Raw genomic sequence first — 13745 nt, 5'->3', positions numbered from 1 at the left:
TACAAAGCCAGAAGCATTTCCTTTATGTTTCTTACTTTGCAAGTGGAATTAGCAGGGAAAAAAAAAAGAAATATAATAAAAAGTAAATGAAAAAGAATCACTTATGAAAAAGGAGAGGCATAAAAACTGGTGGGCTGAAGACAGGAGAAGGATTATAGCAATATACATGGAAGAAAAACAAAGAATATTGAGGGAGTGAGGCACTGCATGTAAGAAATTACTTCTAGCATGCAGAATGACAAAAACTTAAAGAAAAATCATACCTTAATGAAGAATAGAGTATAAAAATGAATGCCTCCCTGTTTCTCCTTTAACTAAAAACAGATCTCTCCCTGTCTGTCATACAATTAATTCCATTCTATGAGTAGTGTTAAACTTTAAACTTGGGGGAAAAATATCTTGTGTTAAAAATACTTAGATGGTAGCAAAATGTCTATTTATTTTCAATACACCATTCCTGTCAACACCTTTGTGCTTCTATGAGCACACACTGATTCTGATACACCCATACATTCTCCTTTTTCCTATAAATCTGAACATCTCAAACATAATACTATGTTATGAAGTCTTGCTTAGAACACTTGGATTTGCCAAGTCTGAAGTTCTGAAATACATCTCGGTGGAATGATTGCATATTTAAGCACATAAATATAAAATATATAAACTGTACCTGACATATATAGTTACATAGAACTACTTTTAAAAATGTAATATTATACAACATGCAACAATAGGTTTTTAGAGATATTTAAAAGCCATCTTGTCTACTGCAAAAAAATTTGAAAACTAATGAGAAAAATCAGCTGTCTTTATATTATTTCTCCTATATACATCTTAAATTTCACAAACCATGCTCACATTACTCTGCAGCCAATCCCAAGATAGCATGAACTAGTGGAATGGGGTGAATTGGCATTAAATAACAGAAAGCCATCTCTACAATTTCTCATCAAAGGTGAAGCTTTCTCAGTGCTTAAAAGCAGCACCTAAATCAATGGCAAAAGGCAAAATATGAAACAAGAATAGATCTAGAAGATGACATATATATTATAGTGAAAGCCTTTTATCCTTGAGAATAATGTCTACTGCTGAAAGCCCAACCCACAACAGCGGCTCTAGTGATCACTGATGTCTTTGCCAGTCCCTGCAGCATTAAGAACTGGACGGGACTAGCTGAGCTCATTACACATGGCTGCAAATCCTGTCTTCAGTATTCATCAGGATCATCCAATCTGACAGCCAAAAGGAGACTAGAAGCAAATGCATCCCACAAAACTGGCTGAAGAACCAGTTGCCAACAAGCAGACACATAACTTTCTTTTACAACATCTTTCCATTCGCATATCTGACCTAATAAGAAAAGTTACTCTAAAAACAAAAGATTTTTTTTCCCCTCCTACATGTTTTAGGTGACTACAGAAAGAAGGCAGATGAGTTATTTCTGCTTTTGTTGCAAAGGAACCAGTTTGATGAATGGCCATGTGTAAAATACAGATTAACTATGAATACCTGAGAAAGAAAAAGTATAGGAAGAAGGAGAACAAATCAGTAAGACAATGGGATTGTTTATGAATGCTATAGAAATGACTTTCAGGTTACAATTTTCTATTAATATTTTGAATCACACAGCACAGGCACAAAAATTATTTTCTTGAACTACGTTAAAAGTAAAGCATTTATCATCTTGGATTTTTTCCTTTGTATCTGCAAATGTGAAACTTCTGAATTACCAAAAATGGTTCAAAAGAACTACCAGCTATTTCAGCATGACAGCAAATTCTGGGTTTCATCTCCTATGTACTAACAATTTATGTAGTGTAAAAAATAGTGTTTATCTTCGTGTTACACTTGATTGGCATCCATAATAAATGCCAGTGTTACAAAAGTTTTTATTTAGTTCAAAGTGTATTATACAAAGAGCTAATATTGCCACAAAGCTACAGTTTAGTCCAATTTTCTCATTACTGTTTGACAACAAAAGTTCAGGAGGACTGACGATAACACTTTTGGAAAGGAACATCTTGGGGAGATCTTGCAAGACACATGGAAAAACAACAGATCAGAGGCTTAAAATTTAGTTTCCGGAGTCTTCAGCAAGAAACTTTATGGAAAGTAAGGAGATAACATTAACAATGTTTTCCACAGAAGGTCAGCTTGGCAGGACTGCCCATGCTGTCTATCAACAAAATGAGGAGGAAAAGAAATCCCTTCTGAATGGATCCTTCCCTTACAGCCCCATAGCACTTTGCAACTCAAACATGAAGTAACGTCTGGACTATATTTGAAATTCCATCTCTTTTACACATTTAAACCTACTTCTATATCACGGAAAAGTTGTTTCCATTCTGATACAGTGTCAGGAGTCCCTCCTCTCCAGACTTACCCGCTGTGTAATCGCTACTGGTCATGAAATACAACTGAGGAAATTCAGCTCATTTTGTATGCGCTGGCTGCATATCCCATTCTGCCTCCTCTGCAAGGACTCTTACTTTCCAGAATTTCTTTCAAAATCAAGCTTCCCAAATATTATCAAATCTTGCCTTCCTGTCCTGTCTTCCATCAGGAAATACTGCTTAGGACGCCCATAATATGTATAAGTGCATCAAAATCAGACTCAACCCAAAGCTTGATATTAAAAGGAAGAGGCTGACCTGGGGTCCTTTTTGTTTAGTTTTAGAGTTTCAAGGGTTTTATTTTAAGGTTGTTTTTTTCTCTGTTTTGTTTTGGGTTTTTTTGCTGGTGGTGGTTGTGGATTTTTTTTTTTAATTTTTTTTTTTCTTCCTGAGTGATCAAAGAGTGAAGATCAACACACACACAAATTTGATGCAGCATTTCCTCAGATGAAGCCAGCCTGTGCTGATTCAGTCAAGTAATAATCTGGGACTAGGTATGATAGAATTTGCACTCTTTTTTAATGGAAGTTGATAAATACCATTGACTCCAGAACATTCACATATACTTACATGCACAAACACCATATATTGCAGTCACATGGTATTTTCCTGTGACCCTCGCAACCACAATTTACATACAACTTATCAGAACTACCAGCAATGTCTGCAGTTATAAGCTGTAGTTTTTCATGCTTCCCAGTGAAATCCAACCTCATGATTTTTGGCTGAAGCTTATATTTATTTCAGCAAACCAAAAAGAACGGGACATGCCTTTCGCAAACTGATGGAACATTTTCATGAACTGATGAAAACTTTTTGAGCAATTTTAAGCACGAGTCATATTCCACAGAGCTCCACAGACAAGTTTTGAAACTGGTACATAATGATTCTAACTACTAAAATGTATTTCAAATTATATTTTGTGTGTTCTGAAACAATTCGAATAAGAATTTACTATGGCAGAAAAGAAACACAGTTCTCTGCTATATAGCCAGACCATCCTCTCTCTGACACACACTCACCTAAGTATATATGGAGGCCTATTATATACTTTTTGGCTCCTAATTTTTAGCTGAGTATCACAAACTCACCTGATGTCCCACAGTGCCACATTTTATATTTATTTGATGCACAATACAGCAAGTACACAGACAAGTGTTCCCTTGGCTCTCTCTGAGGAGGCTGCCAGGAATTTTTCACTCTAGCAAATATCAGCACAGTTCATGGAATTTATTTTACTCGGTAAAATTTGGGATACATACAATTAGTTTTAAGAGTTACACTTCACAGGAAGAAATAAAATACTCTGTTTGGGGATATCTGTAACATAGACACCACTGTTGTACTGCTTAAGCAAAACACCACTAGTTTTTCTAATGGCATTATTAAATGGTGATACAGAAGATTCCTCTATTGCTTAGGGGCACCACATGTTTTGAAAAATCAGCAAAATTGAATTTGTGGGAAAAAAAGCACCACATATGTGCTGGCACTGATCAAGCCCAATCTGTGCCCAAAAGAGAATTAAAATGAAATAAATGTCTGTCAAGTGTCCTCTCAGAGAGCTGTATGCCCTTGAACAGACATAATGTCAATATTTGATCCGCAAATGAAGAAACTTCGGGTATCTTAGTTTACTCTTGCAGTGCTTTCAGTGGAAAATACTTATTTCCACCTCTCTTAATTTAATGGCCTAGCAATATATGGTGGAAGAATATTGTAATCTCAGTCATTCTAGACATTTTTTCTCCTATTATGTTTACATATGTCAGAATAAAGGATATATGGCAATGGCCAAAAAAAAAAGTTTTTATAGGCAAGAATGCAAATTTACACAAAACCCCCAACAACCAATCATTATATATATTTTTCTTACTGAATGAAACCTGTTGCACTCCAATAACATAAACTGATCACTGCAGAAGACAAAGTATACAGTCGAAAGCACAGAGATATAGAAGCACTTACATTTGCACTGTGATCACTCCCACTAACACAGACGACATCTTGTTTTTGAATTGTTAATACCTCTTTTGTAAGCTTCAGGCGGATGTCATAAGCATTTTCCGATACTTCATCATACAACAATGCAATACCAGTTTTAGTCTGTAAAAACAAGGCACAGAAAGAAAAAGTTAAGAATACAAACACTTCATAATGATAAATAACCACCTCTATCCCATTCAATAAATAAAAGGCATATAAATGAGCTCTGTTTACAGAAAATGGAAAAATGTTCTGCTTTTCAGTCTTCAAATGGACTAGGCATTAAAAGCCTTTTCTGTACTATTAAATACAAGCTAAATAGTCTTTGAAGCAGACATTAATATATAAAAAAAATTAAAATAAAAAAGTAGAATTCTCCATACGACTGTTCCACAAAGGAGTGTTGCTACTGATTGAATGATGTTCTTTTTATTGTAATTATGCAACTTTTTATACAACTGTACTGCAAGCAGATAGGTGTGTATAAATCTATGTGAACACATTTTCCAGTTTCAGCAAGAAGAGGGGAAGCACAGTGCTGTTCCTGACTTAGAGATGCTCCTTTCACTGTGTCATTGTACCCTTCATAAATGTTGTCTTTAAGATATAAAGTTCTTTGACAGTAGGCAATTGTTTACTCATTGCAAGACACACAAACAAATACAGGTGTTGCAGGTTTCTATTTGTTTAGACCAAGGAGGTACATTTCTGAAGTTACATCATCTCTGGACTAACAACTAGCAAACTCTGTAGGGAAGTCAAGTGTTTTGGTATAGAATCATAGAATAGTTGGGGATGCAAGGGACCTTAAAGCCCATCCAGTTCCAGTCCCTGCAGCCACAGCTTCTCTGGGAAACCTGGGCCAGGACCTCACCACCCTCATCATGAAGGAATTCCTCCTTATGTCCAGTCTAAACCTGCCCCTCTCCAATTTATACCCATTGCCCCTCATCCTATGACTCCAAGCCTTTGTAAACAGTCCCTCCCCAGCTTTCTTCAGGTACTGGAAGGCTGCTTATAGCTTATTAATAAAATAAGCAGACTAATTCAATTTCAGAGCTTTACAGTCATTGCATAGAAGAGAAAAAGCAAAACACCTGTGGTGAAACGGATGACCATATTTAAAAGTCATACTTGTTTATTAATTTATATATTATAACAGCATCATCACAACACTGCACTTTCCTCTATGCAACTGAAGAATTATCAAGCATAAATTAAGGTTTATCCACAGCATTTGTTTTAAAAAAACAATTTAAAATAAAGTTGTTAATCTATGTTTTGTCAAATAGTAAACTATGTAATGGAATTAAAGGAGAAATATGCCCTGAGCACTGAATGAGTGCTTGAGGGATTGTAAAATAAAATCAAATACAGAACATTATCTTCATAATCATGTTTTCATTTCTATAAAACTAGGGAGAAAGGACTGTGGTGATTCTCAGTAAAACCTTTTGGTCTTTAAAGGCAGGATCAGTTTAAGCTTAAGGCACTTAAATTTAGATGTGGTGTAGCTCCATGCAGCAGCTGAGAGTCAAAGTCTCCCTTACAGCAGAAACGTAAAATGCAGAAACGTAAAATGCAGCCTAGAGAGCAATTCAATTTGCCCTGAAGTACGTACACAGCAGTTGCTCAGCTGAATTGCTCATGAGGTTCTGCAGTCCCTAGGCTCACAGTGGTTGTCCCCATGTAAGGCCACTGCTGCCACTTAAGACACTATCCAAGATCTCTGCACACGTAAGGCTGACACAGGCTTTTTAGGACGTTCAGGTCCTTCTCTAACTGGAGGCAAGACCAAATTTCCATGATTATAACAGGATACAGACATCGGTCATGCCAGCATACAGCCACGTGTAGGCATTTTCAGCTTGAAACGGATCTTGTCAAAGGTAGAAATCCATATTTAGGAGAGCCATTTAGACTCTGTCAAGACAGTGGTGAGCAACAGACTCCTCCAAAGTATGATTTACCTGATCTCCTGCATAGATCCATCTAGAAGGGAACAAATTGCATCACAGCTTGTTTCTGTGACTTAAAAAATAAATAACTCAGACACCAATGTCCAACTGCCAGCAGATAAATGTTGTCCTTACTGTTTGCTGTTAATGTCTAAAGGAAACCATGCTCAGTGAGAGTGCAAAGCCTTAATTGTTCTCACTGTTTGGAACTCCACATTGATTCTTTTTCCAAGGTTTGGGGTTTTTTTTTTGTTTTTTTTTTTTTTTATGTATTTCTAGCATATGTGGATGTTTTATTAACACATTTTTGTGAATGACAACATATGAAAACTGTGTCAACACCACCCGCTTAAAAGCCGTACTGCATAACAGTGTTTTCAAACAGCATAATTGCTTTGAAAAACCACCTTCCCCACATTTTGCTGCTGTTGATGGGTTATGCACCATCATCTCACCTGGACTGGCACCTGCTTGGTTTAGTGATTGATGGGAATGGTTGGACTTGATGATCCTGTGGGTCTTTTTCAACCTAGTGATTCTGTGCTGTTACTTTTACTGCTGTACCAGAGCATGAGAACAGAGCTCTAGAGGACTTTTTATACAGCCTAAACCCATAACATCTCTCTGGCTTGTAATCGCTACATATGTTTAGAAGTAACATAATAAAAAAACCCTTGAACTTTCATTTGGAGCAGAGGATCAAGTAATGAATGAAATACATAGAGTGACTGATGAAATAGCTTAGCATTTTCCATCACGGTACTTAAACTGAAAGTCTCACTGCAGCTCATCTATTCCCATTAAAATCCAATACCTAGCTCAGACTGCATTCAAACTCCTGACGTGATCCAAGATGATGTGCAGCAATACTTTATTTGATTTCAAAATCAATAAGTTTAATCTAGATTTTTCTCAGCCTTTCAGGCCAGCTTTTTTTAGGCCGTTATAAATGGCTGTGAATCAGAGTTCAGTGCATTTCCTTTTTTTCTCTCTGTGTTACAGAGATGGGACACATAACTCTAGTGGGCAACTCTCATTCCAAAGTACTTCTTCAAACAATGATCTTCTAAAATGATCTTCTATGTACATCCAGCACTTTAACTACTATATATTAGTCTTGATTTCTCATATAAAAACTGTCTATACTGTAGCTGTTCTAATAACTGGCATCAGAAAGTAGAAATAAGTCCCCAAAATGTTGTAGTAATGTTAGAGCTCATATACTAAATTTACATGTGTTCTGTAATTAAAAGTATGCAGAAAATGCACAGGGAGTTTTATCTCTATAGGATTTTAGTACTTACAAAGAGAGGTAGGAGGATAAAAATGTAAGCTTACTTGGGTAGATAAGGAAATGAAATGTTGACTTTCTAACAGTTTTTCAGACACTGACCTCAGGATGAGGGGTGTGTGGTGTGCCTGTGCCCACCCACACACAGGGTGGAAGGAAGAAAAAAGGAGATCAGTAGCACAAGCATCACAGCAGCCGCGACTTTTAAGAAAGATTCGTCGCTGCTCTGTGTTTGAAAGAAAAAAACCCTGAAACCTGCTCTCTTAAGCAAGCTCAAAAACTGTCAATACCACAGAGAAGAAAACATCACTCTCTAGAGGGAGCTAGAATTGCAGATGAATTCTTTTATCAGTTCTATTGTTGACTACTTAAGGAAGGTCCCTCGCCAGTGCACTTGCTTTAAAGCGCTCCCCATTGAACATCATGTTGTAAGACCCTGCTCAGGATACCCTAACTCTTTCAACACACTGTCTGCAGTCCAAAGCTCACAGCTGCACATTCTGTTCAAAGCAGGCATCTCTGAGCCAAATTTAGATCTTACTGGCATAAAATTCTTGCCTTCACTGCAGCAAGTTTTATTTTGGAAAAGATTGCAAAAAAAACGAGCCACCGTTTACAAGCAGTATTGAAGAAGAGTAAGTATTATCTAGAAAGTCTTTACTTGTTTACGTCCAGTTTTTTCTTACATGCATTAGTACAATATTTATCAGGCTTTCCGTGCTAGTAACTGTTTGAAGAGAGGCAGAAAATAGTCAAGACTCTTACACGTGTGATCAGAAAATTCAGATGAGATTCATAATAACATCATATTTTTCTACGCTTTCACAGTAGATGTCAGAGTTTGGTATTATTTTGATCTGAGCTGTGAAGTCCTCAGTAACTCCAAACCTCTCTCTCAAGCCCTCTGCCTAAGTGTATTTCAGTAACTGTGATCACTACTGTTGTTAAATAAATGGAGCATTACTGTCTTAGACCCTTATGAAAATGGATAATCTACAGTTTCTCCTACTTCGCCTAAAAAATCCTCTGCATTGAGTTACATTGATTCTCCAGCAGACCATTTGTTGACCTTCATCCTTAATAAATCTATCCATAACATCAATGGCTTGGCAGTTCAATATTTAACTCCTAAAATGCTTTTTTAAATAACCTTTCTTCATTTGTATATATTCTCTAAGTGCTATATATTTGAACTATTCCACATCATATTCCTACACAAATATTTCATCGGCAATATTTACACCTCAGAGGTCAAGTGATCAAATCATCTAATCAAATTTCAGGGGTTCCCATGAAGTAATCATCCCCAGTGCTGCATTTAATATATTTCAGTATATTGTCTATTTTTATACAGTACTATGTTAGCATTGATTCGTGGCTGCACTACATAGAAGAGTTAATGAACTGAAAAGGGTCATGAAAATTATGAGGAAACACTACAAATGATCAGAGATCTAGAAAATAGAACATGTAAGTAATTCTGCACAAATGTGGGTTGTTTAGAGGTAGAATACAAGAGGATATAATGACAGCTTTAAGTACTTCAAAACCTATCGCAAAGACAAATGGAACATTCAGATAAGAAAATAATTCAGAAATCTCCTTTTAACGTATTCTAGCAACAAGAAAACTGAAGTGCTGGAACAGATTGCTGGGACAGATTACAGACAATCATCGCTGAGGGATTCTGAGAGAAAACTGAACGAACATCTGTCTAAATGGTACAGGTACTAATCCTGTCACAGAGCAAAATCCCAGAAAAGACAATTTCTTTCAGATCTATTTGTCTCTGATGCTGATATTCAGAATTATGCGGCTTCTTGCAAACTCCACATACAGGAGAAAGCCTTAATGCCTTCAGAAGACACCTGCACCAAACAGATTGCACCTGCCATACAAGAGATGAAAACTTACTATTAAGATGTGAAGAAGTTTATCATTTAGGGACCTTAACAATAGATGAGTGACATTTACAATAAAATTTTTTAATAATCATATTTTTTATGGCACCTAATCTGTGTTAAGGTCTGTATCCTAAGAAGAACTGTACCTTTGTCTCTCATGACAAGAAGGGAATTCTAGGCTTAAAGGGGCTTGATTGAGAATACAAATACAAGTTTTTCAATAGATGAGCATGGGATAGATGGATAAGGACAGCAGATTCGCATGAAGAATGGTAACACAGCTCTGGAACTCTAATGATTCCATTAGCACTAAAGCACACAAAGAACTTTTCAGTAAAAATAAAATCAGATATGAGACAGATATTAATTATAACATTCTGAAATTAGTTATACATTGCTCCCTTACAGAATGTGTTTTCCCTGTAACTACACAGCTTTTTCTCAGGTTTAGCGTAGCTTTTACACCTACTGACACTGTTTCACAACTGCTGAGACAAAACACCTTAACCTGAATAGTCTTTCCTTTAAAAAATTCTAACTGTAATAATAACAAAGCCCTTAAATTGACTGCTTGGACAGGTTACAGTTCTCCATTAATGGCCAGGTGAGTAGTTCAGCAAATAAGTCATAAGAACAATCTATAAAAACTCCATGGAGGACAAACCAGTATGGATTTGTCCCATATCTCAGAGTAGTTGGAGATTCCAGTAGATCAGGAGAGAAAAGATTGTTTTATCATCACAGGCAGGAATAGACCTTGAGAGGCTGAAGCCCAGCCTCTGAGAAAGGCAACTATGCGATTAACCCTGGCTGAATGCCTCGAAGGATGGAGGCTGCTCAACCTTGCTGGGCCACAAGCTCCACTGCTTGACTGTCCTCATGAGGAAAAGTTTTTTCCTGCATCTGATTTCAGGTTTGCGTGGTTTCTCATGTCTGTTCACATACTACTGTGAAGAGCTTAGCTCCATCTTATTGATATCCAACTTGTTGACACGGAAAGGCTGCTGCTAGGTTCTGCTGAAGCCTACTCCAGGCTGAAAAAACACAGCTCATTCAAAGGGCAAGTACTCCCAGCCCTAATCTGTTTGGTGGTCCTGCAATGAACTTAGTCCAGGTTATCAATACTTTTTTTTATATTGAGGGAACCAAAACTGCTCGCAGTATTCTAGATGCAGTCTAGTGAGTGTTGAGTAGAAGAGGGACAAACCTTTCCCTTAATTTCCTGGCTGTGCTACTCCTAATATAGCCTAGATTGCTGTTGACTTCTCTGCTGGCAGGGCTCATTGCTTGCTCAGATATAATTCACTGCCCACCAGATCCATTTAAGGGTTCTCCAGCAGAGCTGCTCCCTAGACAGGCAGATCCTAGCCTGTATCATTGCCAGGGGTTCTTCCTTCCCAGGTGCAGGATCTGGCATTTGACTTTGCTGGAGTTCATGAGTCCAGTTCATTAATTTCTTGAATTTCCAGTCAGTCCATATCTCTAGCCTGCTTAGGTCTCTGTCATTAGTTTACGGACTGCACCCTCCAATTTGGTGTCACCAGCAACCTCTCTGTGACCTTCTCCAAGTCAATGACAGATGTTAAAGAGGATGGGTCACAGGATAGGACCCCAAAGACGACCACTGCAGGAGTAAAGAAAGAGGACCATCTGTTAACCATTACCCTCAGCCTGAGCATCCAAGCAGCTGTCCACCCACTCGTCCAGACTGAGGCTACAGTGACTAACAGGTGTATTTATTTCCCATGTCATAATAATAATAAACATAATAATAATATTAATAATGTAATGTTAAAAAATTACATTTTTTTGGTTTGACAGATGAATGCATAACAAAAATGGTAATCTAAAAAATAAAAAAATCAAGAAAAAGTCTGTTATCACTGCTTACAGTCACTACATTCACTACAGGTAGAAGTGTCAGAAGATGATATAGACATCAAAGAATCATAGCATGGTTTGGGTTGGAAGGGACCTCAAAGCCCATCCAGTTCCAACCCCCCTGCCATGGGCAGGGACACCTCCCACTGGACCAGGCTGCCCAAGGCCCATCTAACCTGGCCTTGAACAATACAAATTACAATATATTATAAGTTTTCAATGCAATATACAATAAGAATCAGCATCACTAATAAAGACAGTCAAGAACAGATATTTAAGAAACATTTGAGTGTGTTTTTCCCAAAAGCTCAGATTATATCTGGAATATGCACCTTGGAAATCACTGTTTTCAGGAAGATTTTTATTACTTCTTTTTAAAGGTCTGCATTTATTGATAACAATATTGTAGATTGACGTTTCACAGCATACAGTTGTAAAAGGAGTATTAACATTACTGGAAGATTTTAACTGCAGTGTGACAATACCATTTACTAGAGACTCAGAACAGAGTATTTCCTAAATATTTAAGCGGCATATAGAAATCTACAAGAAAGAATATTAACTCAAGTTTAACAGAAGTTTGAAGAGATGCTCTCAAAATGCAAAGTCTAAAAATCTATTTTGTTGCTTAAATCACAGCCTGTCTACCAAGAACTCATTTAAAAATAGCCTTAGGGGCAGATTGTTGGGATTTTCTGTTAATGACATTAGCCTTGCAAGAAAAGTGATTAACAGCTGGCTCTCAATCTATGTGATCTTAATCATTAGAAAGTAAGTAATAATGTCTTGTTTAATTACTGCAAGCACAGTGTGTCATGAGCTAATTAGATATGATTGATTATTGTCCTCCTCATGCACCTCTCAAAACATCACACACCAATATTTGAATCCTATAACGTGTGTTTGGAGAATAAACTTTCAGAATGTCCTGTTGAATAAAAATTAACTGCTTAAAAATTCTAATCAATGCTAAATAATAGTGCTACATAGTTGAATATGTTAGAACAGACTATCTGAGAAAACAGACAAGGTGCAATCTACTAGAAAAAATGTCTAGTTTAATTTTGATTTAGATAATATCTTTATATAATTGCTTGCTTATTACTACACCTCATTTTTCAGTCAACTGGACAGTGGCACAGAATTAAATAGCCTAGAATATAAAGATTTTCCTATGCTTACAGCAAGTTCATACTAGTTAAAGGAGAAAGCATAAATTTCACAGTTCAAACTAAACCACTTAGCAACAGATTAAAAACACCACAAGAACATTCTTTTCAGAGATTATTTAAGAAATAGTGAAGTGATTCTGAGCAACTTGCTCTGATATTTTCTGTTATTGGTACCATGCACCTTCCTGTACAAGGACTTCAACTGATTTTAGCGGGAGGTGTCCCACTAGACTAGATGATCTTTAAGGTCCCACTAGACTAGATGATCTTTAAGGTCCCTTCCAACCAAAACCGAATTCAGGATTCTACAATTCTATGATTAATAAATGTTGCTGTTGACAACAAAGGTAAACAAAGAACTGGGAGTACAATTAAGAGACCCACCCATTTTCTTAATCTAGCATAACTAAATATGGTCAAAATAAAGGTATCAAGATTTTGCATTGGAATATAGGTTTTGATTCATCCCACACCTGTCGTCCCCCGTCTTTACATTGATAGAACTCCACAACATAAATTTTTCAAACTTTTGCAAAATAACAGAGCAGTTTTTTCTGTTCTATTAAGCTGTGTTGGGCCAAGACCAGCTCAGCAAACCCTTATCTAACTGCTTAATTTCTGAATGAGGTGGGTGTCAATATTTCTAGCTTCATTCTAAATTTAAAGTGGCAAACTTAAATTCTGTGGTTTCATCACCACAATGTGAATTCTACCATGGCAAAGAATTCTGTATTACCACTATAGTAAGGCACGGGTGGACGAGGTGCTAAGGGAAATGGTTTAGTGTTTGATAGGAATGGTTGGACTCGATGATCCGGTGGGTCTCTTCCAACCTGGTTATTCTATGATTCTATGATTCTATAGTAAGAAGCATGTATAGTCATACTATATTGGTTTCTTATGCTACTAGACCTAGTGAGATTTAGACATAGATTAACCACAGGAACATAACAGAGTTCAAAATAGAGTTCCTAAGCATTAAAGTAAGTCCAAGGGTTAAAAAAAAGGCAAATCAAAACCCAGAACAAACATTTACCACCACAACTCTTACTTGCATCTGTACTTGTTGTTTTTACAGGCCAGTTCCTCAGATAAACTGAAAGGTTGGAAATGAAAATCCTTTTAGCCATGCATTTGGCTGCTAGCTTGGAAAGAAATGA

The 13745-nt window shown here is 36.8% G+C and overlaps 1 protein-coding gene across 2 annotated transcripts in view; it reads right to left on the bottom strand.

Annotated features, from left to right (window-relative positions):
- The window catches only part of SNTG2 (syntrophin gamma 2), a 269256-nt gene that overhangs the window by 150705 nt on the left and 104806 nt on the right, over positions 1–13745 (bottom strand). For both annotated transcript variants that reach the window (XM_069851590.1, XM_069851589.1), the window contains exon 2: positions 4362–4499. In XM_069851590.1, the coding sequence (XP_069707691.1) occupies positions 4362–4499 (138 nt within the window). The remainder of the gene's footprint in view (positions 1–4361; positions 4500–13745) is intronic.

The sequence above is a fragment of the Phaenicophaeus curvirostris genome, chromosome 2 (assembly GCF_032191515.1).
Source record: "Phaenicophaeus curvirostris isolate KB17595 chromosome 2, BPBGC_Pcur_1.0, whole genome shotgun sequence".
NCBI classification, from domain to species: Eukaryota; Metazoa; Chordata; class Aves; order Cuculiformes; family Cuculidae; genus Phaenicophaeus; species Phaenicophaeus curvirostris.
The sequence above is the reverse complement of the archived record's forward strand: the minus strand, read 5'-3'. Positions and strand labels throughout refer to the sequence as shown.